We start from the raw sequence: 25,669 nt of genomic DNA, 5'->3' as shown, positions 1-25,669 counted from the left end.
CCCAACTAATTCAGAAGTCCAAATTTGGCATGAGGTAAAACCATGTGCATTTATATATTTCATCTGCATTTTAGATTTAGTAAGCATAAAATTAAGTATGTTGACTGTAATGAATTCAGTCATACAAGTGCAAGTCTTCAGCTAGAATGTATTTTATGGCAGTTTATTTAAAAAATGTACCAGTAAATCATAAAAGAGGGATCATGTCCATTTAACGTTTATTGAAGTATACAGGAGGTTTTCTTTAGAATCAAATATGAGCATGAATATATGGCCAAACGTAAAATCTATCAAATTCAGTGAAAATTTTCTGACTTTAAATAGTAGCTGTAAGAATGACCAATATATATTCTTTGTTACAACCGCCCTCACTCTACAAGTAAAAAAAAAATAATAAACATTCAGTAAACATTCTTTCCTAAGGTAGTTTCCCTTATATATCAGTGATTTATCCATTTTTTGTATACATAACTTTTTAAACATACCAATCAGTGGTTCTCACAATTGAAAAATAAAAGCACAAAAAAGTTTACACTCTTGTACAGGTAAATAAAAGATCATTTTTAATTAAACTGTATATCCTTAAGGGCATAGTATAGTTTCAATTTCATTACCTATTACATAATTAACTTCTTACATACAAATATTGACATATTTGGCTTGTGCTTCAAAGCCGTTGTGTCTACAAAGTCCATGTCAATGCAACTCATGACTTGAAATCAGTGGGGACATCTTTACTGCTGCTGGGTTTAACCTGGTCGTGCAACATGGTCTCTTCTGAGCTTGTTGTGGCACTGCATTTTTCTGGGGAGTCATCAGTGTCAGGATCCAATCCTTCAGGACAGGGAAGTTTTAGAAGTTCTTCCCGCAGCTGAGCTGTGTGACGCTGGATATACAAGAACAAGTCAGCATGGAAGGCCACAGTTAAAACAATACTTTACAATGTTAGACACTATAAGGCAAAAAGAGGAGTAGGTAGAAAATGCTTAAATGTACTCTTTCAATGTCTGGATCAACTTCTCCCCTATATTTAAGGACCGGTACTTTCGTTTCAGTGACAGAATAATTAGCAAGAGCTGCTGGGGACAAATTAAAGGTGGTCAATAGAACTGCAGCCAACAGGTGCACCACTATAAATGCTAACTATTGGTCCTGCAGTTGAGTCGTATCTGTGTTCAGGGGCCACAGCAGAAACTGGCTTGGACTTGGTAGGTCATACAGTCAAACCAAATTTATACAGAATTCATGATGAGACCTGTCACAGAGACAGATATGCAGAGATTTGTATACTGATCATAGTAACTTCGTTTTGAAGACCAGTCACACTGAAAGGATGGAAGTCTGGCAATAGAAAAAAGAAGCCTTTCTAAATGTGGGGTTTGCACCTCAGGGGAAATAAAACCTCAAATATTAAAAACAATATAGCCCTGTTGTCTGTGGTCACAAAATACACAAATGGTAATACTTGGCTAGGAAGGCAGAAAATATTTTTAATGGTTAGAATGATTCAGGTTAACAGGGTAAAACTGATTGTAGCTGACCACAGTTTATTAACTGCTTGTCTACTCTAAGAACTTGTTTTCTGGCAAGGAACTGGTTGTAATACAACTTTATCATTAACCCCCACCCACCCCCAGAGTGAACAAAAACAGCTATTATCACAGAATATTCTGAGTGGGAAGGGACCCACAAGGATTAAGTCCAACTCTGAAGAGAATGGCCCATAGGGAATCAAACCCACAACTTTGGCATTATGCCTGCACCATGCTCCAACCAAATGAACCCATCTCAGGGTCACTGCATCCTATACAAATATTCATAGAAAAAAATAGGCAGGACAGGTGCTAGAGGAAAATCCAGTTTGTAGTAAAAGTACTGAGGAAGTGGAATGCACACACATTGCCTCTCTTGACAACTGGGAAACTGAGATTTGTTATAAACATCTCACCTTCAGAGCTGCTGCATGATGGGACATGGTCCTGCCTACCCGTTTGTCACTGCTGTACTGCTGTATGTCTGCTATCCACTCCTCACACTGAGCCATGATCTCCACTCTTTTCAAGTAGAAGTGTTTGTGGATGACCTGCAAGAACACATTCCCAATGTAACATGGATGAAAGAACCATATACTTTAACAATACCAAATTTGCAAGACCTCTGTGGGTCTAACTGAATATAAGGAAAAAAAAATCAATATGAAGGTAATTCAGAATTGAACCAGACTGGAGATAAAACTGAATTTCTGTCCTCAGAGATTTCCACAATCCAACTGGAAAAAGCCCATAGGAACCTGTTCTGAATTCAGCTGATGCTGTTTTGGGGAGTTTGTTAGTCTGGATATCTCTTTCAGTCTGTAGGAATCCACTGTTCGTGTGCAGTCTGCCATTTCAGCAGCCACTTGCGTTACCTGGGTGCAGGGCAAACCAGTGCCAGAAACACACCAGCAGGAGCAAAGGGGAGAGCAGAGTGCTGCAGTTCAAAGCTGGATGTACTACACAGGCACAAAGCTGGCAGAGGAGCAGAGCTACACGGAGACAGTGCTGAGGCTTTCATTGTTTCTCTCCCTGCCCTGTTTTGCTAGAGAAGCACAGAGCAAGCAGAAGCACCACGTCCTCCCCGTCACTGACCACGGGCTGCCCGAACAGAAGACGAGCAGCAGAAACACTGCTGGCAGGACGAGCACAGGGACATCACTTCTGCAGAGAGAAGGACCACAGCAGCTGCTCCCCAGGGGATGCAACCACTTTGCTCTAGGCAGAGGCAGCACGTTTGGGGACACTGGGATTCTCAGGCCATGGCAGTTGAGTTGCCCAGTTTGGATGGGAGCCAGTATTCGACTGAAGAGTAATTTTGGTATTGAAGTACATGTTTGAGTTTAAAAAATCCAACCAATCAACACTCATAAAAAGTTGTGAAACTCTACTTGGTGCTGGCTTTCTCTTAAACAGTTTTCTGAAATTCTGAACAGTGAAGGCAACAATAAAACCAAAGAAATTTTATTGAGCACTGAGAGTTCTTGGCCATATTGCAACATAATTGGAAAAATAATTTTTCCCTCTGGAGGTTAGAGAAAATAGCTATCTGTCTAAAGAGAAACTGCACACTGAAAGTGTAATTGACTTCAATTCTGTATACATTCCTTAAATCCATAATGGAGCTTGGAAAAACTCCCAAAGACTGGCAGTTTAGATCTCCTGAGCCTACCCATCATTTAAGATACTGAAGACAAGACTCAGATTTTTGAAGACAACAGATCTCAGGATCTATGTTCTTAGACCTCAGTCTTCAGTATGAGTTTGCATTTGTGTCACTGAATTGCTCATCCCTGTTAAGGCTTCTAAGATAACGGTACAAAAACCCCAGAGGTCTGAACAAAAAGGGAATCTCCCAAAGAAGTGCTCAGATAATCCGAGAGATGCATTTCCATTAGGATGGGGCTGTGGATGGACTCTAGCATTGTTTCAAACCTGCCTTTTTCATACCAGCAGTGTGAGAGCTGCATTGCAGAATAAGCACACAATTACTGAGACTCTTAAAGAAAAGTGCAGCAACAATAGCTGGGATTCAGTTACCAAATGGTGTAAGACTGCATATCCACCACTTCTGTACACGTGAGAAGAAATGTGGAGCATTATTGTCAGGAAGGCCACTGCTTTCTTATACATTCAATTAATTTAATCTTACTGTGATTTGAGAATGCCTTTTGCCAAAGGGAAACCATTACATTAGCTAGAAGAAAAAGACCTATTAGCAGAAGTTAGTGGATTATGTGTCCAGATATTATCTTTATCATGCATGGTCTTCTACTTATTGAGTAGAACAGTTAAGAGGTAATTCTGAACCACCACCACCACCACCAGGTTTTATTTCATTAATTCAAGATCCCTGCATACGCTGTGCATCCTTTTTTACCTGCATGTGGATAAAAATATCTTATTCCACAAGACACAGTAATTTTAATGAAAAAAGGTTTTGCATTCCAAAGGATGTTTTTTACAAACATATCAAGGAAGGGATGGGAGATCAACATCTCAGATGCCACACCCAGCAATGTGCATAATCCTAAAATAATTAGGTTTTTTCAACAATTTATTATGCAGACAATTGAAAGCATAGGTGATACTGCCAGATGGTTCCACGCTTCAACACTGGCAACAGCTGTAGTAGTTCAGAGCAAAATGTTTTCTTCTAGAAATATTTGCTGGTAATACTGTGAGATGATTCATGTTTGACCAAACATTTTGTATTCATATTCATGCAGATTCTCTTAGTGTTTCTTCAGCTCTTTTTTCCTTGAACTCTTTGCTGTGTATGTTCAAGCCCCTGATATCTAACTCATCTGCTTGGGGAAGGGAATTGGATTACAGACACTGAGAAGTCCCTAATAACGAAATTCTTCTAAGATGCTACAGGTGAGCTTTAGTCTATTTTCAGTAATGTAAACAATTAAGTGATTTGATTTATTACAATAATTTTTTTAAGACAGCTTGAATGCATGAAGGTTAGCATTGCTTTTAGCAGCATCAAGACAGTTGTTTTCAAAGGCATGGGTTTCTAGTGCAAATGCTTTGTGGAATTTTGTTTAAAGTATTTTTCCAATTTGCATTATCTTGGTGAATTCGAAGTGTTTCTTAGTATTTGCTTCAAATTAATGATCCTTGGGAAAATACTGCCTGTTATTTATGCAGAGTATGGAGCACGGAGTGCCCCTCTGTAGGGCTGACCAACAGGTGTTACAGGCCATGTAAAAGGCCCTGCTCAGTAGCAGGAGTGAGCTAAGCTGATGGAACCATGTTTTATCCAACTGTGCACCAAGATCCTGTTCAGGTCAGTCCCACTTTGCCTGCACTCCTCTTTCCTAGAAAAGAATCTGTGAAGTTTGGTAAGTCCTTATTCACTTCACTGTCTCAAGTCAGTTGCCACAGGTTAAAACAGATATCTCATGCATGATCTTACCAAATATTTGCATTATTTTTAATGCTCAAAAAAGAGAAATACTGCCTTTCACAAAACCTACCTCCTTAAAACATGGTGACGGATTTCTCATTTGTTCAAGCATTGCCCACTTGACTGTTGCCTGTCGGATATTTCCATCATATTCCCTGGAGCTCTGGGTACCACTCGGAGTACCTCGCGATCGTTCGTAGCCTGGTTCATTGAAGTATGGTTCTGCCACCAGTATTAGGGACTGGACAGACACTAACACCTGTTAAGAGAAGAAACCAAATATTAAAATCGTGCTACCAAAGTATTGTTACAAATATACACAGCTCTGCTCACCTTACAAGCAAAACCATTTCTATGGCAAAGTACTTCCATTTGTGATAGAGGCTACATGCAAGCAGGGAACATCCACGCTTTCAAACCTAAACTGTCACTATACACAAAACCACGGAGTCCCATGGCTGTGTATTTAGCTCAAACACTGAGAAAATGACAAATGTAACTTAAAACCCTGAAAAACAAACATACAGATATAAGTAAAAGAAAGCATTAAAAGGAAGAGCTGTCTGATTGTGCCCTTTTGTGAAAGGAAGTGTATTTGTCAAGTTCTCAATCAACAATTTTGATTTTTTTCCCTGTCACTGAGCTTACTAATTCTTCTAATTCTGAGCTAGATGGAAAAGAAACAAAGGAGATAAAATGCCATGTGAACCACTGAAATTAATCCTGACCTACACTGTTTCCCATTTTCTCTTTCAAATGAATGTTCTTTGCCCTTTAGTTTCAGATTTTACAAACAATACTGTGTCATATGCCAATAAAACAAAATCCCAGTATTTTTCTTAAGATAAGGGAAAAAATGTTTTCAATACTATATGAACAAAGCACCAACTATTCAATAATTAGGAAATAACAATTTTCCTCCTTTCTATTTTACTATCCAGCACATGTGTGAATAGATGCTTACATAAATTCAAGGCATTTAACTACATACTCAGCTATTCCTAATAAAACCCAAAGAATGATCAGCTACATAGGGCTCTTAGGTATCCAAACGTACATGTACTGCATATTCATGATTTGAAGGCTTGCTAGCTTTTCCAGTATTAAAAAGTTTGTCCCTGTCAATTTGGGTTTTTTACTAAATGAAGGGCACGTTTTTCTTATGTACTTAAGACCAAGTACACCAGCAACAATTTTAGGGATTATAGTTCTGTGACACAAACTTCCAGAACTGTAAAGAATTCAACCAAGGTGATTTGAACAAGACGTATATTTCGTCAATTAGTGAAAAGCTGATAATATGTTACAGACCTAGGAATGGCATTTCCAGCACTGGGCATACTTAGGTGCAGATATACCCACATGTCAGGGCAGCTGTTTCTGGAACTGACTCTCCTCCTAGTCTAGGTACAACTTAGAGCTTTAAAACATCCCCTAATTTGTTAATTTGGATATGGAAGAAAAAAGTCCTCCTTTTTCTTGGTGGATGCAGAATGTACAGCTCACATCAGACAGATGCCATGTCAGCAGCAATCCAGACTCTGACTCTTCTGCAGGCAGTGCCCTGACATCCACAGCTGCGCTCTGTGCTCAACTGTGGCATTCTCCTGGAGTTTCTCCTGTAGCAAAGCCAGCACACAAGGGTTCCAGCTTCCCATGTTCTCTGTGATGGTTCCTCACTCCACAGACACAATTCCAGATCAGTAACTTCTATCAAAGCAGCAGTCCAGGAGCCAGCTGAATGACACAGGTTACCCTCAGTCCCACCAACACGTCACTGCACCCTCAGTCCTTTAGGTGCCGTGGCACTTTGCCCTTGTGTGCTGCTTTCATTACAGCACAGATGGGCAGTCTAGGGCAGCCAAGTTTTTATCCTGATGGACTGGACATGCAGCTGTGCAGTGTGAGATATGAACCAGCCTCCCTTGTTGGGCTGAGAAGGAAAATTAACCAGGTTTTTCTGTTTCTCAGCCTGGTGCTCCAGGTAACTGCTGGTACCGTGTGCACCATCACAGTCTCCTGTACCTTGCCCTGCACTCAACTAGAAGCAGCCACAGTTATTTAGTGTTAAACCTTAAAATGTAGGTAATGCATTAAAATGTACAGAATGTGCCTCACAAATCAGGTTTCATCAAGCAAATGGCCACACAGATACCAAAAAAGACAGAATATTAAAGTAGATGTGCTAAGTCATGGTACAGTGACTTCAGGGCCAAGGCTTTGGGTATGAAAGGTGATCTCTGTGGCTTTTACATGTCTCTGGAAGAAAAGGCTTTTGCTTTTTAAAAATTTTGTATTTTAAATATCTATCTTTTTTTTAAAGTAGCTATGTAGAGAAATTTGACACTGCAGCATTGGACTTTCTGGGCCCAAATAAGCAGTCAATACTTTGAATTATAATTGTAATGAATGAGAAACTCTACACTGATCTTCCAGTTTCACTGGGTAATAAAAATTAATTTCTGAAGTATTTTGGGTGGTCTGACAATAGTTCAATCTCTGAGCCAGAAAAAACATGTAGTGCTTAATTATTTCCAAGCAATTTATTTAGTCCTTCATCTGTTTTCTATTTAATAGTTGTAAAATGTTTTTCTCCCAATATGGTGGGGATGTGACTTTTTCGACAGTTTTCTTACTATTCTCAAAATGAAACACTGAAAGTAAGTCTATAATTTAAAACTTCTATGCTGCATGTGATTTCTAACAATCAAATCTAAGATTTTAATGTAAGAAAAATTACTTTAGTGAAAATAAGACTCTCTAAATACTCATACCTTTCTACACTGATTTTACAGTTGAAGTCCAAAATTGCAGTTGATTCTTGATGAAGAATTTGGATCCTGGGAGACTTGCTATCATTAAGGAAGTGTTGGATACCTATCCCAACATGACCATCTCTTGCTGATTTTGAAGCTGAGTGGGAGATTTGCCAAGAAGTTCCCTTGATTGTTCTGCCTTCCAAAGATGCGAGCTAATGGCTTTGCTGTGATACCAGCTGGCTCCCTCGGCTCCCCTGGATTCATGGGGTTTGTTTGTGGGTCCAAGCAGCTTCAATACTGTTTCCTCTGCTGTGGGTAATTCCTCATTCTCACAAACCTCCCTAGTGAGGGCTCAGGGACAAGGGAAAGCAGGTCTTACCCTAAGAGTGAGGCAGAGGTGAGCTCTGCCTTTTTCATGCCCTTGCCAATAGGTTTCCTTCCCCACTGAGCAGCTGGAAAGCCGAAGGAAAATGTGTTCTTATGCTGCCAGCACACTTATGGAAAGCTCTTTATGTTCATCTTTATAACCCTCAACATTTTCAGTGCCATCTGAGATTTAGCTTCCCTAATTTCTCTCCTGAATGATTGGTCAATATCCTTTTATTTCACACAAGTAGCCACCCCCTTCTTCCACCTTTTCTTGCTTCTTTTTGCATCTGAGCTTAGGCAAGAGCTCTTTTTACCCATGCTGGCCCTCTGCCTCACTTGTCTGACTTCCACACACTGGAATAGACCATTCTTGAACTGATAAATCAGGAGACTGATAAATCTGCTCTCCAAGGCCAAATCCTGAACAAGCTGAAATCTGTTCTGCTGAAGGCAGTAATTCTATTATGCTGAAGCTGTGCAGTCTTCTAGGATTTGGAACAGAAATTGTACCTTGTGCTACATAATAATTACTCCAAACTGGGAATAAATTCAGTAACTGCCATAGGAAAGAAGCCATTGCAGGCTTTACTTTTACTTAATGTCTTTGCTGGTGAGTCAGTGCATGTCTGCAAAATAAAGCTGAAAATTATAAGGACTGCATGCCCTAATAAATTCTGCTCTAATGTAACACTAATTGTTATTGAACACAGCATAGCTGCACTTCTGTTCCCTTCATCTTTATTCCTCTACTCAGCTCACCTGCACACTTAGGAGGAAGGCTACAATCTGCACTAGTGTACTTCACTTTCTCATCTCTCAGTGTGGAGCCTCTTTTGTCTTCACCATAAAAAGCTTGTGATAAATCCAAGTGACGAAGTCATCTCCCAGTCCTTTTTTCTTTTAATTTTTGAAAATAAAATAAACTATTCGAAATCATCTGAGCAGAGCTGGTGCAGGAATAAGCTGCACACAAGAACAGCTGCTCTTCAAGACCAGACCAACAGAAATATTCATTAGAAAGAGCATTTTGAAGAACCTGTCTCCTCAGCAGTGTTCCTTTCTTAGCGTTCCAAGGACATTTTCTGGACTTTTGCCTTATTTATGCTTATTTGAAGATTAGTCTGGTTTAAATGTTCTAGAAAAGGAATCTTTAGGACCAAGAGACAACTTACTACTCCTAAATGACATTTGAAGAGAAAGAAGAAATTGCTCACCTGCAAAAAACTTGATGTTTGGGGATTCCATTTCTCTTCTGGCCTCCCATGCCATGTGTTAAGTATGCTTAAGCACACCTGAAAAAGTGACATTGTTAATACCACAGACAAATATTATGACAAAATTGTTCTGTGTGGACAGAACATAATGTTGACATTACATTCATCTTTTTGATAATCTTTTTTACAACAGCATTCTTAACACCACCTTGTAGGAGGTGGTTTCTGTCACACAGACTATCAAGAAATTGGAATTATTCGTTAGCTTTTGTGACTGATCTGAACTTCAGGGAAGTTTATGTTGTTCTTGAATCTTTTTGTGAAATGGAACAATCCAAGATGGGGAAAACAAAGAGACAAAGCAAACAGAAGAAACTTAGAGGCAAGTATTTTCTACGACTTAAAACTAGACAAAGAAAAATGGAGATGAAGTCTCCACTAGGAATTATATTCTGCATCCACATTAATAGAAAGTGAATGGAGAAGAAGAGACAAGCACTCAGCAAACCTTCAGCTGCAGCTGATATGAAGCACACTTTGTCCATGGAAAGGGTATTTCAGCTAGCCAGAACAGATTTATGACTGGTTCATTTAGCAGAAAATGTTGGAAAAGAACATTTTTCTCAGTCAAAAGTACTTGCTTTTTTGGTGCAATCCAACTCATAAAGGCTGGATCTCCACAAATCTGCAAGACTATTTAGAAAGGAGGTAATTCCCACTTGAAACTGGCAAATCCCTCTTCATTTTGTTCTGAAGACTGGTATTAACCAAAGAGCTTCCTCTGTACTTTGGGAGTGACTGGTCCATAATTTGGTCACAAAAGGAAAAAACTTTTATCTATTTCACTTCATTTCACATCTAATACAGGATCCCAGCTGACCTACCTTGCCATCATTGTAGAGGTTTGGATTAAATCTCACGCTGTGGCCTCCAGTTGTTTCCAGATTCACAAGCGGAGGGGAATTTGGATAGTCTTGTGGAAAATACACATCAAATTCAAAGCAACCATTTGCGTATGGGGTGTCTGCAGGACCAGTAATGAGAACCTACCAGTGTTTAAAAGAGACAAAAAAAAGAACATTTTAAATCCCCACCCTTGTATCTATCACACAGTTAGGTTTTGTAAGTTATACGAAGCATTTTATTTCCACCTGCTGTGTAGCAGGAATTATTATTAGACCTCATAATCACACACAGGCTGTTGGTCTGTTCATTCTGGTACTGTGGGTAAGCAAAGCCCTCTGCAAACATTCATTTCTCCAGATTACAAATGGAAAGTCAGACAGAAGGAGCTGAAAACACTTTCCTATTGGATGCTACTAATAGAATGTTTTTTTCAAAATACAGGTCCAGAAGCACTCAGTGTAGTTCTCCATACCTACCGCCTGCAACTTCAATGGTCACACGTGAAGATATGTTTGGACAGTAATGGAGCAATGGCACTAAACTTTCCCCTTTGGAATAGCTGAAAAAGAAGGAATGCTATGTCTTCTTCTATGAAGACTTTTTGGCCAACAGAGCACTTCTGGGGCAAGATGGGCTCTCCCTGCTCCTGCCAAGCTGCTGAGACATCAGACTCAGACTCAAATACTACCACTTACATCAATGTCTGGACAGCAATTAAAGTGGATGTGAAGTATTTCTGGTTTTTCCTAAGATTTCAGGCACGTTCCTGAACACTTCTATGCCAAGCTGAAGAGAGAACTAAACGCAGCTTTGCTTCCTTACCTTCATGATGTCGAGCCGCTCCTCATCACAACGCACGAACACGCTGGATGAGGACGAGAGCGGCAGAGAGGTTGAAAGGGTCACGGCTTCCTGAGCCAGACGTCGGGCCCTGGCAGCGCTGTTGGCGTCGCTGGCGTTTTTCACCTGAGACATGTAGTGGTAATTTACTTTAAAAACCAATTTGCCGTCATCGTCCTCGGAAACCATTTCAAATGTATCTGGAAGAGAAAAACATTTTAACGCGTCAGGAAAGGAGGGAAGTTTGTAGAGGATTAGTCTTGGATGAAGATTATGAGCATTAAAATCAGGAAAGTTTAAATTGCATCACAGTAACTCAGAAAACACTTTTTTTTTTGCATTAACAGTACACAGAAACCAAAGCATTAACAGCACTGGGCTGAAACAATTTCTGCAGCTAATTTACAAACTCACATATGCAACTTGTCAAATATACACCACTCCCAATCTAGAAAGCTACCAGCTATTCCAACCAGGAACATGATGATACTTACAAATACATAATAATGCTAATATGGAACCTCTGTGAAGCGAAGTGCCAGTGGTATTCACTCATGTGCTGGTGGCAATATTATTGAGGAACTACATGAAAAACTACACTGGAGCTGGTTTTCTTTAATCACTTGCTACACAAAATCTGCAGCACAGCTGCCAGAGGGAAAAGCTCCCACTTCCTACAATCTTCCTAACTCCTACTCTTGGCATACACTCCACAAACATTTGTGAGGAAAACCTCTTGCAAATACAACAGCGAAGAAATGTGACTGCAAATGCTGTCACAGCAACTCAAAAAATACTCAGCATGTTTTTGCAATGGTTTTATAGCTCTTTTTTGGAAAAGATACTGTTAGTTCTTTATTAATTTTTTTGGTAACACGTTCCTTTTATGGCTAAAGTAAGGATCGGTTCCCATGACATTTTCCAAATGCAATATACTGCACTTCTTGAAAAGACACAATTAACTTTATTGCAGTTTCATTTAAAAACACATTTTGATTTGAATTATTTTCTATTTTAAAAAATAACATATATAAGCTTTATATACAGATAAATAAATAAATAAATGTATAAAGCTCATATAGGAACTTCAAAAATTCAAACATTTCAATGTAATTTGAGAACTGAAAGACTCATAAAAAATCATTACTGTAATGAAAATATGAACACCATCACATCACTGAATTCAGCTGGTCCCTTGAATTACCTTAGTGCATGCTTTAAAACATTTCTTATTAGTTCAAAGAGTGCATGAGTTGGTAACCTGAAAACAGAGATGTACAATTTTCCTCATGTGAACATTATCAGTGGTCATGTATGTAAGACAGTTGTTAGCTTTTAAAATAAAAAAGGATTCTCTTCAACAGAACACACATTTCTTCAGTGTCTGCTTTCTAAAACACACACATTCACACTTCTCAACCTACCAAACTGGAGTTTTTTCATGACAGCCACATACTTCTCTTCAAGGGATCGTAAAACAGACAAAGGCTTGGGCTTCACAGCAGCCTTTTTGGAGTATTCAGCCATCTTCTTTTCTGTTGTGTAAAATGTGATGATTATTTGTAATTAACTATGTAATTCCAAGAAAAGCACAGCAAGTGTTCACATTTTATGGTTACATTCTTTTGCAGAGACATCTCAAAACTGGGCATCACTTAGGATATACAAATCTCTTTCTCACTACTGTATATCATTATCTTAACAGCCTGGAGTAAATAAAGATCATAATCTCAGCTTAGAAATAAGTCATGACTGCTGCTGCTTCTTTGAATATTCTTTTGTTGTTTCTTCTAATTTATCTTTTTTAAATTTCAAATAGGAAGTATGACATATGCCTGTGTGGATGGCTATTCCCACATGCATTCTTGGACTCTCCAAAATCAGGAGCTGATTATACATACCTTTAAAAAATGCACTCCCCTGATTCAGCTACTTAATCTTTAGTTTATATTACTACACAACCAGATGGTCTTTTGAGGTTCAACCCATGTTTCAGATTTTAGTTCTGCATTCATCTATTTAACGGTTAATCCAATTAATAAGCTTTAGTTTCAATAGAAAAGTTTTATTACTAAAGGTCCTGTATTTTGTTTTCTGCCAAGAAAAATAATAATAAAAAGGTGCTACATAACTGTGCTGGAAGCTGTGAGGTGTACTCTAATTACTTGAATTATTCTGTTTTCATGATCAAAACACTTAAAACTTCCACAAGGTTCCAACCATCTCTGAAAATGCAGTCAGCAGTTGGGGACAGGAGGGAAGTGTTTTGTCTTGCTTTTAAGCTGATTTATAAATTATCTGTAAATGGCTGTATAGAACTTAGAGAAGTGTTTGTGTTTCACCTTGGTTTGCTTGGCGCAGGCTGGTGGTCGCAGCATAAACGATCTCGGCAGTCTTTTGGATGTCTGGCACCAGGAGGGTCAGTCCCTCGGGCTCCTGATCGGAAGTATCCGGTTTTACTCCTGCTTTAGCTTTGTCTTTTTTAGACCTGTACGGGGCAAAGAAACAGGATAGAATCTGAGGGAATATCTTTCAACCACACATACAGTATCCAGTGCATCTGTCAACAGGGAAAAATACCAAAGATAATGGATTGAGACTAAACCAAGCCTTCTGAAATGGAATGTGTCTCTGTACCTTCAGGTTCATCACTGAATGCAGCAACCAGCAGTTCCAACACTGAACATGCTGCCTTGATTTTACAAACAGATGTACAGCTGGTATGAGCAGTGAAAATATGAACACAAAGCCAGCAATTCCAGTACAGCAGTTTCTGCTTCAACATTTCAGGCCTGCCCTTCAGGATGACCTGATATCTGCACACCTTCACACACAATTAGGAAACCTTAAAAAATCCATCTAACAAAGACCACCATGTCATGAATATGCACTTCATGTTTGCAGGTCCTTGTGCAAAACTAAGTCCTAAATAGGTGACAAAGTGCTCCTTCCTATTATACAATACACTAGCAATTACTGAAAATACATTAATGGTAAAACTCTAGGAAACCTCCAGTAAAAATTCACAGAATGTAAATGAACATCAGCCTAGGCACTACAGGACTGTGGGTCATACACAAATTTGGTCTCTCTCTGCAGTTCTTTTCTGGGCTACAGAAATGTAGAGCTTTTATTTCAATAAAGAGTTTAATGCAACATAATTTTAAAAGCTTTAAAATATAAAAAGCATCTAGGTTACACTGGATGTTTATACTCAAAGTATTGCAAATCAAAATGTCAATTTAAACACCTCAAATTTTTCTAGTTATTTGAAAATGCAGTGCATTTTCAAATGCATTTGCACAACACTGTTGCTTGATAGAAGCTAGCTGCATAGTAATCTAAAATACATTTAAATCTTTAGATCGTGACAATCCAGTCCTTACTAGCATAGATAGTCAACTGCTGAAATGAGGACAAGGGTATTTGATACTAATGTAACCTAAATGTGTGTATCTAAAAGCTTCTGTGTTTTAAGAGCCAGCATAAATTTACACTGTCATCCTACAAAACTTGGGAGATTTTAATGCTAACAGCACCCAAATTATTTTACAACAATTTCTATACATTTTTGTTTCAACAGCACTTGCTTGTTTTGAGACCCAAACAAGTTCAACAGCCAAAATAAAGTGGCTTTGTCTTTCTCACTAGCAAACCAAGAAACTATCTACATGAGTAAAACCAGCAATTTCATATTTTGATATAGCAAACACATTTTACCAACTAAAACCTTTCTATGTTTTATTCTAGACTGAAATTGTGCATAATAAATGACTCTCTAAACTATTCAGTAGAGGTGATTACAGTAGTACTGAACATGGTCTCTGAACTGTACCTAATCAAATGAGAATATCCCTAGAGAGCATTAATAACAAAATACATTACTGTAGCACGGTCCATTTTCCCTGTTCCAGATTTAATCCAAAAAGATGCTAGCCCATGGCAGACTTCAAGCTATTCTGAGCTTTCAGACACTCAACGTCAGGAGGAATTGGAGGCATCACAGCCAGCCCCAGGTTGCATTTGAGGAACACTGCATGCCAAATAAGCAGCAGCTGCATCTCTCATTCATGCTTTTCAATCCTTATTATTGCATTTTTCCTTGTGGAAAGCTGGGCCAATATTTTTTAAATAACCTACTAAGCACCTTCAGAAATACATATTCAAACCTACTAAACTTCAGTGATAGCCTGTTTTAACATCAGCACATGCTAGCAGCTACCAGTCCCTAGAAAGGTATACAGATTTAGATCTGCCTGCTATTGATGCAGAAGCCTTAAGCCATTTGCTACAAAACCCTTGGAGAAATACTGGCTGAAGTAAAATGTCAGTGGGCATTATGCAAGAGAAAGATGTGTGAAAAGCAGTAAAAATGTGCTTAGAAAAGGTACTGAAAGTAAAATGAATTCTTACAAATTCATTTTCAAAACAGTGCTCCTGTGGCTCTTTTGTCATCCACTTGCTTTCACAGTTTGGACCATTTGTTTGGTTTTCCTCCTTCTACTTGGTCTTAGAATCAAAAAAATCAAGGTACTGGCCTCATTAAACAAAATGCTTCACTACATGCTTAAAAACAGACATAGTGAGTTACTGACAGCAACTACCTCAGCAGACAAGGAATATATATTAGTTGAAGCAGCAGGGGAAGGAGACATCTACTCAAATGCAAACTTTCAGTACCAATAATATTATTTCCTCTTGTTCTCCCTGCTGTCCACAAGACTTCAGCACTTTTGAACTGTATTCTCCTAACATCTCCTGTTAGGAGAGGGAAAGGAGAAAGCCACCAGAGAAAGGAGATTCTGTCCACTGCAATCGCGAGCACAACAGAAAACCCCTGCCCTGCCTCTCCTCAAAAGAGACTTTTGAAATCCTGTCTTTGCAGAACAGCTTTACCCTGACAACTGTAGTTATCTGGGGCTTGTGTGAGGGTCTGCATTATCCAGCTGCCTAACTTCTGAGTCAGGGCACACCTGGGGAAGAGCAGTTTAGGAAGCGAAATGCAGGAATAAATCAAACTCAGCCACACCTCTGCTCCATCCAAGTATCATTTTTTGACCTTTACTCTGCCTAATAATGGATTAGGGAGGATAAGATAGCTGGTACACAAATTCCCAAAATTAGACATACTGCCTTATCAACGTTTAGCTTCCTCTCAAAGTGTTCCTTGTATGTTCTAATGCTTAGTTAGGCTAACAGTAACCTTTACCCCCACTTTTGGGGAACAAACCAACTGATATTGCCATAGCATGCAAGACTTCTATGAAGGATGACATCCAGTTTTTTCTTCCCCCATTTTGTCTTCCTACCTTTATTTGATTCAAAAGAACACCAACTTAGTGTGAACCATCCTGCACAGTTTGTGAGATCACAGAATTACAGAATGGTTTGGGTTGGAAGGGACCTTAAAGATCATCTCATTCCAATCGCCTGCCACGGGAGGGATCCCTTAAACTGGATCAGGTTGCTTAGAGCAACCAGCCCGGCCTTGAACACCTGCAGGGATGGGGCATCCACAGCTTCTCTGGGCAACATGTTCCGGTGCCACACCACTCTGAGAGCAAAGAATTTTTCCCTAAAACCTAATCTAAACCTACACTTTCATTTGAAAGCCATTCCCCCTTCTCCTGTCACTACATGGTCTTTGTAAAAAGTTTCCTGCTCTCCTGTAGGCATCTGCCTCATTATTTTATTCTTTAGCATTATTCACAAATGTTTGGCGAAATGTAACAGTACTTTACAGTTTCTCAGTTTATTTACAATCAGCATATGGAAAACCAAGTAATTCCCTAGACTCTAGATGGGAAAATCTGTCCAAAGTTCCCCAGCCAGATGTACTCTCACAGTGATGATAATTTTTAAAGCTCACAGAGTTTTGTGATTGGAGATGGAACTGAACACCCTGCAGATATGAATTATTACACTTTATTTTCTATTTCTTTTGCATTAGAAGACCACAGCAGCCCTTTCTGAAAACATATCCTTAAAATATGTTTATCATGGCTATTAAATAATGCAATTTAAAAAGAACAGCTGTGGAAATGAAGATGGAGGTGTGAATATGGTCTCTGTATCATCTCCCTCATGTAACAAAACATCCTGGTCTGAAAAATCTAAAAGCATATTTTGTTCCATAAACTGTATACTTATAAAAGGGCTGAGACAAAAATGTAACTCAAAGCCCATGAAAAAGTTCAAAGGGTTTCACATATCACCAAAGCACTGGGTGATCTTAGAGCACACAAAGTAAACAAAGGTCAGAGTCACTGTGAGGGTCCCAGTCCCTCAGAAAGGTCAGAAGGCCTCCATGAGCCTGCTGCAGCCTTTGGCTGCTCTATGGACCCTACAAAATAACTCCTTGGTCAGGTTCAATCTTGCAGTCCTCCAGTGCCAAAATTACAGCTTTATTGAAGATAATAGTCCATAAACTATATCTCAGTGTGATCTGAAACACATGGTATTGCTTTGTGCTCACATGAGAAAAGCAACCTGATGACTACTCTGCCATTTGTGAGCATGTATAATGTGGGTAAAGCCCACTATTGGCTGAGAAAATACCATTCTCCCTTCTTGCTGTCATCTCCAGTGCAGCAGTCCTGCCTGGATTCATTCTCTCTCCAAGCTGGGTGATACATGAGTGATCCAGAGGCACCAGTAGGGCCCAGCTTGAGAGAAGCAGTTGCTGGGAACTTTACAGCTCTCTCAATACTTTATGCAGGAGGAGACAAAATATCAAAGTGAAGTCATAAAGCCAGTAAGATGCTTCAGCTCCTTTCTTGCATTGTATCAGCCTGCATAGAAATTTCTGTATGCAGATAAGTACAGTTTAACAAACTCCTGAGCTTTAATGCAGGAAAAACCTTTATCTAAATGTTATGACTTCCAGAGTGGAGGAGGAGCCAAATATTAAATTCAGACACAGAAACTTCCCCATACAGTTTTTCAGCCACTGAAGAAAAAGCAGAGAAAATGTCAACCCATATTTAAAGGGATGACAGTCACTAATATATTTGCTAGAAAAGACAGCAGTGTACATGCTAACAATTTAAGCCATTAATTTAACTTGTGCTAGAGATGACAGCCATCTCTTTATGCTGTGCTAAATGAATAATGAATTATACACTCCCAAGGCAACTTTAATTTTCAAAGTCAATACTAATACTTACTCACCCATGCCTGATACTAGGAGGTAAATGTGGTGACACAGAATGATATCCCTATCAAAGCATTCAGAGGACAGCCAAGGAACCAGTCAGCCCCTGTGCACCACTGGGACAGTGCTTACAGCACAGGGCTGCTTGGTCTTACTCTGGGGTCTTGGGAAAAAACTACCATAGGTTTGCAACCATAGCCCTCATGGGCTCCACATTTATTCCTTCCATTTGTTTTTATTCTTAAAACAAATCTCCTGAAATCAGGAAGAACAGGCAAGGGACTGTGACTCTGTAAATGACCACTGGTGAAAGCTGGTAACCTCCTCCCAGACGGGTTCACCTACCCCACCTTGGGGCTTGAAGCACTATTTACAGACATTAAGTGGAAGCATTCCAACCAAACCAGAGGCTGCAGGACTGCTCCCTGCAGACAACTATCAACTCAAAATGTGAGTTTCACATGCAGCAGAAGGAACTGATAATTCTTTTTTAAAGAAAAATAAATTAAAACAAATTATGCCTCAATTCTTGGGGTCCAGTTCTAAAGAAAAGAGTTCATGTTTGAAAAATGCACTTTTTCACATAAAAGTTCTCCAAAATAGCAGTGAAGACAATGAAAAGCCATAGCAGAAAAAATACCTCAAGCCCACCTGGTTGCAGTCCAGCATCCCCATGAAGCACAGTTAGGAATTTCAGAGGTACGCTTGCTAGACAACACATCAGACAAATGAGCCACCATCTCATTTTGCCAGAATAACCATTTGCCACGAAGCTCACCCAGCAGATGTTGGTTCCAATTAACCTGCTTTGCCACACGTGAGCAGCTCCCTGCAGCAAAGGGCTCAGCCATCACAGCAAGTTCATGTGTCAAACTCAGCCCTCGTGGCAACTCATTACCCCAGCCTGACTGCTCTCCAATCACTGATGGCTTTGACTTCCTAGCATTCAAACAGTCATGAGAAATCATCTCACACCTAAATGTCTTCTTCATTACTCAGAAATTTCCCAAATTTCTAATAGAATACTGTGGCCTTTGAAAGTAAGGGAAATTCAATGCTAACTGAAGTCCAAAACCAAGCTATTCCCCTTCAATTCAGGAACACAGTGGACACTCCCAGTCCAACATGGAGATGACATTTGGCAGACATGCAAGTCTGCTGCTCAGAGGATGTGATGTTTTGCCTTTGAAACTAGAACCCATAATTTTGGTTTGTTGTTCTCCCAATTTGACCTAAAAGGAAGAGCAGATTGTCCCATTTAAGAAATCCATGCCAATACTTGCTTATATTTCTGGCACACCTTCAACTAAAATGCTGAGAATTCAAGCCTTCCACCCCAGTGACTCCAGGCTGTTCGGGCTGTTGATGTTTTCATCCTTGCCTATACACTGCTTCAAAGACAAACTGCACTATGCTTAAACCACCCAGTAAAAGACAAGCTTTCCTTTTGTGCTGGTATAACAAAGTAATATAAGAAAATTGTACAAGTAATGCACAAAGAACCAACTACAGAATTCTTATCGAATCCATGTTATATTAAAATAATTGTGACTCTAGAATTCTTCTTCTTTGCTTCCAGATCCTAAGCTGGCACTGAAGAAGTACTCATACTGTATTTACTTTATGAAATAGAAAAGAGCTTATGAACAGAAGATACAGGTTCCCATGGCCATTAAATCCAAGGCTAATGGATGACCAGAGTAGCAAAAAAAACCCCAGTCAGCGATTCTGATGGAGAACTACACACACAAGTATTGGAAATAGGTTACACAAAAGCCAAATATCTTTCCTATTTTATGAAGATTACATATACTATGAGATATATATACATAATATTGCCAGCAAGCACAAGCTGACTTTTTTAGGTGGGTATCCAACATAAAGAACTGGGGTTTGTCCTTCCCAGTTCTGTTTCTTTTGCACTACACCAGCAAAAAAAAAAAAAAAAATCCCACTACAGGTACCTTACAAGCTTGATAAGCAAGACTTGCAGTCTCAGTCAAGAGGGATTGGAGAAATTGATGGGTAAAGTCCAGTTCATCAGGAGCTACTAGAAAGAGCTCCCAATAACAAGAGTCTTTCTCAAGAAGTCTCTCAGGTAATGGTTGGTAAATACTCTGATTTAATAGTGGGAGAAAGAACATTCTCCACACACCTTTTCCTGACATTTTATTTACCTTCTTCCTGTTTCAGCATATGCTTAGGGACAGCACTAATTTTTGCAGAGAAAGACAGGTTATTATTTCTTAAGAAGCTGTCTTTAAATTGGAAGCAAGTAAACAGAACAAAGAAACCAACTAATTACTGGAAACAGAAAATTATTAAAATATAGAAATGAAAATTTGTATTGCAACATTGATAGTTATCAATGAAATGACAAGAGTATGCAAACCTACCAGCTTATGTCTGCCATACCAAAACCAATCCCTGTAAATAGTACAGTAAACCAGACAGATACATACAAATACAAATCTAGAGCAAACAGATGGTATATTCTCACTCTGGATGGCAACATCCATTCAGAGAAATATACAGAATTCAATCTCCTTTCACTTCTATATTCATAATAAGTAAAGGCACATGTCCCGTTCCAGCCAGAACAGGGTTAATTTTGCAGTATCCAGGACCCAGAGGTTACTGTACACCACCTCAGACCATTGCTGGGGTAGGGGAAAGGGATATTCCTCTAGGACCAAGGGGTTCCTTCTGGTCAAGTGTGTGGTGGAGGGAGCAGTTGGGTGGTGCCAGTTCCAAACTGGAGGGAGCAGCTGGATAATGCCTGTTCCCAGCTGGAGGGAGGGGTCAGGGTGGTGTAGCTACAGTTAGGTGGAGCTCTCTGATGAGCAATTCTGCATGTGAATCACTCTCTCTTTTGTACACTTTTGTTAATAATATTGTTGTTGTTTGTTCTCTTATCTCATTGCTGCTTCCAGTAAATTGTTCTTATCTCATCTACTCAGTCACCAGTGTAGAATGGTTGCCCACAAAAAACCCCCCACAATATGTAAAAATAAACACACATAGATCGGATGATGTGTGGATTTAAAAAAAAAACAAAAAAAACAACTAAAAATACACACACACAAAAAAAAAAGAAAAAAAAAAAAAAAAAAAAAAAAAGGGGGGAAAAAAAGAAAAAAAAAAAAGAAAAAAAAAAAAAGAAAAAAAAAGAAAAAAAAAGGGGGGAAAAAAAGGAAAAAAAAATAGGAAAGGAGGACAGTGAAAAAGGGTAAGCATAAAATATATTCTACCATAGCCCTGGCCAGAAACCACCTCCCACCTGTAGTGCTTAAGACCAAGTGGCTCCTCAATTTAATCAATAGCTGTTTATTATGAGGATAGTGAGTGAGGGAAAGATATGACCTCTTAGATAACCACAGCATTTCACTCTGGAAACCTTTTATTTATTTATCTTAACCATGAAATTTTCATGAGACCAGAATACATAATTCCAAATCCTTCAATGCTGGCTTGCCCTCTCCTTTGCTAAATGGATAGTTAAGTTCAAAATTACCATCATGAAGGGAACTGAACCGACATAACTTTAAAGTGGGAATGTTTTCCAGAGAGATGGGAGAGATTTCTGGTTTTAGCAGTTCCAACTCACTTGCACTGCTTTGCAATAGTTCCCATGTGAAACAAATGAAATGCATTCACTTGGCTTCAATTTAAACAACCTTTTAGGGAACAACTACTAATTTCTTTCAGCTTAATGCCAGACTCCGTGAAACTCAATTTTTGGTACCATTATGTGTTCTATGCTATTTTTCTCCTTCATTATATTTACTAAGAATTGTGACTCATGCTAGCGTATTTTTCTGCCCCAAATGCCTCAACTCCCTTCCACACCCAATCTAAATCCCCGAAATGTTCATTAAGACTGGATACCTAGATAAATATCAGAAAAACTTGCTGGAAAGATCCCAGAATTGGAAATTACTGTTTATTATCTTTATCTGGCAGTTCACCTACTCCTTGTGCCTACTTTGCTTTCAGCTGAAAGAATGCCAAACTGATTACAGTGTATGCTTAGTGCAGATACAGCTCTGCTTTCTGAAGGAGGTGAAGAAGATTTGAGGAGTTTGTTGAGCTCTATGTAATTTTTAAGACACTGTGTTTAAACCACTAGGACAACAGGATACTCTTTTGTAAATTACAGCCCTGTCCCAGATCTACTCTTTGCTAACCTGTGCACCTCTTTCTGGTGTGACCAGCTGCAACTACAGATGTCTCAACAGCAATTTTCTGGACTAAGAGAGGCTTAACACGTCCAGCAGCATTCCAAGTAGAACTTCAGTTCAGGCTGTGCCACTCACACTCCATCACTGTTCTCACTGCTTTTAGTGTTTGCAGCACATTTAGTTGGGATTTCTGAATTAGGTTTTTTCTTCAGACATCATTATGTATTTCAGAAATATAAATATAAATTACACAGGATTATAATAAAAAAGGCGGGATTTCTGAATTAGGTTTTTTTTTCAGACATCATTATGTATTTCAGAATAAATATAAATTACACAGGATTATAATAAAAATGTTTTGGTCCTGTAACAAGGTCCTTTAGGGGAATTGCAGTGAAATACTACCAACATGAATTAAAACATAAAATACAAACCTGCAAATTAAAAAAGCCTATCTCATTAAAAAAAGCAATGGAACTTTTGGACTACTGTCCTCACATACAGGTATCTGGCCAACTAAGATGCCAACAATTTGGATTTCAAGCAAATATAAACTTCAGGGAAGAACATGTGTTAAAAGTAAATCACTGTATTCTTCAAAGTATGCTCTCCCTTGGGAACATATCCAGCTTTTTTTTGTCTGACTCAATTGAGCAATGAAGGTGTATCATAACACTTTACCTGAATTAAATATGATAGCTTTTCTTATAGGAAAAAAAAAATCCAACACATCATGAAACAGAAACAAATACTTCTGCTTATACCAGACCTATAATTTGAATACCATTAGGACATATTTAATATGTCAGAATTTTTTTATATGGGTACTACAGTTGTGTAAGAAGGCTCCAACAGCCTTTGATTTACATGGGCATGCATGTAAGCACACCAAACTGCAAATACACGGCATTCCTAAGAAAATGAAAATGGGAGATTAAAATGAAAATGGGAGAAAAATGACAGATGGATATTTATCCAGGAGTCTGTTCTCCCAAGGACAAAACAGTTACTAGATAATGACAGACGCCTTTTACACAGAGCTCTGTCTGGGGCTCTCAGTCCCCTGTGCTGAGTACACTCAGTGTGTCCTGGCTGTCAGGCTCCCACCAGCTGTGGTGTTTGTCACATGTGTCCATTTTTGTGCTGTTTGCTGCCTGATTCTGTGGGTCAGTGAAGTGCTGAGGAATGTTCAGCTTCCAGCACCACAGAAGCTCCCCCTTGTTGACTCTCAAACAGAACTGCTGCCCCAGAGAGCCCATCTGAACTTCTGCTGGGTTTCCTGAGCACTTCTTCAAATGATTACTGTATGACACATACTTAAATCAAATGAGAAGATTAAATTATTTCATTTCTAGACTCAAGGCAGGGATTTGCACTCTGGTTTTATCCTCCTTCCTTGTCCACCTTAACCAGGGCTGTCAGGATAGGTCTGCCTGGTGACAAGGTGGTGTTTCAGAGAAGGCTCCAAAACCAGAGCTGGGAACTGGCTTCTGCACCACCTGACCCAGGCTGCTTCCCCCACAGCCTGCCATGGCATTGTCAAACTGCAGAGTGAATACACATCAAGGTCCCACCTGCTGGCTACACCAGCAGGTAACCAGTTCAACCAGCAGAGCATGAAGCAGAGCACAGGCTAAAAGCTGCAGCTGAACCTGGAGCAGGAGCAGGACACCACCACGGCCCCTCGCTGGGGCCTGGAGGCAGCTGTGACAGCCCAGGGTGACAGAGCAGGGCAGGAGGTGACCAACAGCACCAGGGGCTGGTGGCCAGACGATGACAGCAGTGCTCTTAAAGGCTGGAACACCAGTGGTAGCACACATAACTGTTAACAGCAGCATTTTTATCACCACCTTTGTTTTATGAATTAAGCAATTATGAGTGGACACCAAAAAATGGGTCAGTGTCTTACTGTCCCTGATAATTAGCAAGAAAGTTCAGGGGCAACAGGCAGCATACATATTTACTCACAATTCACATCAAAAAAGTACCTCAGGTCTAAATTTATCCTGTTGCACTTGTGAAAAGCAGAAACCTCAGCAAGGTCACTGCCATTTGTTAAGATAGGTAGGGATGAAAACCATCTGGAAAGCATCTCAGGGTTCAGGGGAATTCAGCTAGTCTCTTGCCACAATATCTGCAACTTAGAAAGATGCTGAATGAAGGCTAAATAGGTAAAAAAAATAGAGATCTCATTAAACTAAATCTCCCTTATATGCTAGTAACAATCAGTCTGATTTATGTGGAAGGAAAAGGAGTATAACTGAAGTTGTGTTAAGAAATCTTGGGTTCCACAACTGCTGAGCATCCTGTCTTTTGAAAACTGCAGTCTTTCACATGCCTAAACATCATGAGATATTAAGGCATTTCTGAGAATTTTTAACCTATGCCTACTTATTCCTGGAAAGCAATTGATTAACATTTAAAGATCATGTGTGATTTCAGAACATTTCAATTGCTTTCCACAAATCTATTTGTTCATCACTAATATAGATCTATTTCTTACAAATATCTAAGATTAGCCATATCCAATTACAACCTTAATATATTGAAAAAAGCATACGAGGGCAGGTAGTTTTACAGGATCAAGGTATCACCTTATATTTCATATATATCTTTAGCAAGATAATGACCCAACTGAGTCTAATACTCCTTTGCTTCCTTTTAATATTATACAATATTCAAAGAAAGAACAGCCATGCCTAATGGCCCATTAAATAGACAGTACTGAACAGCAATAAATTTTTTTGCAATTGATTTAACATCCTCAGTTCAACTTAACTGGCTATGAATAAGATTATTTCCATTGCAAAGCATATTTAAAACATCACAAAGAATATGCACATTTATTCTAAAATGAAGCAAACTATTAATATATCACATCTATTATATAAAAAAATCTTCACACTTTACAGCAAATTAAAGAGACAAATACAGAAGAATAATTTGTAAGAAAATGATGAAAAGTTCTTATTTACTTGCATCTAATGTCAAGGCCTTCCCCACTGTGACTCTCATTGTGACTGTACTAGGAATTCCTACCCCAAAGGATCCTATAAACTCGATGTAAAAAAACTCCCAAGCAGCCACTTGAGGAAAAATAAAAACTCAACCCCCCTTTACGAGTTTTACAGCTATGGCAGTGCCAGATGCAGACCCTCCTTGCTTCTGTGCTCTGAGAAAAGCTGTCTATATACGCTCTCAACCCATCTCCTGTATGTAACTTCTCATTTTCTGCACTCATTATTTCAGGACATAGTTAATTTCAGTCATTTTAGAGGCCCACAGAAGTATTTTTCTTCG

General features: G+C 39.1%; 1 protein-coding gene across 1 annotated transcript in view; it reads right to left on the bottom strand.

The window, feature by feature from the left end:
- Positions 1-201: 201 nt before the first annotated feature.
- Positions 202-25,669, bottom strand: part of BIRC6 (baculoviral IAP repeat containing 6) — a 173,084-nt gene continuing 147,616 nt past the window's right edge. Inside the window, exons 67-74 of the mRNA XM_041477108.1 lie at positions 13,378-13,523; positions 12,460-12,570; positions 11,018-11,235; positions 10,174-10,335; positions 9,290-9,367; positions 5,018-5,206; positions 1,949-2,083; positions 202-886 (exon numbers count right to left, since the gene is read on the bottom strand). Of these exons, the coding sequence (XP_041333042.1) occupies positions 707-886; positions 1,949-2,083; positions 5,018-5,206; positions 9,290-9,367; positions 10,174-10,335; positions 11,018-11,235; positions 12,460-12,570; positions 13,378-13,523 (1,219 nt within the window). The 3' untranslated portion in view covers positions 202-706. The remainder of the gene's footprint in view (positions 887-1,948; positions 2,084-5,017; positions 5,207-9,289; positions 9,368-10,173; positions 10,336-11,017; positions 11,236-12,459; positions 12,571-13,377; positions 13,524-25,669) is intronic.

This window comes from Pyrgilauda ruficollis, unplaced genomic scaffold (assembly GCF_017590135.1).
Source record: "Pyrgilauda ruficollis isolate IOZ18807 unplaced genomic scaffold, ASM1759013v1 scaffold4, whole genome shotgun sequence".
Classification (NCBI taxonomy): domain Eukaryota; kingdom Metazoa; phylum Chordata; class Aves; order Passeriformes; family Passeridae; genus Pyrgilauda; species Pyrgilauda ruficollis.
Note: the sequence above shows the minus strand (reverse complement) of the source record. Positions and strands in the feature narration are given on the sequence as shown.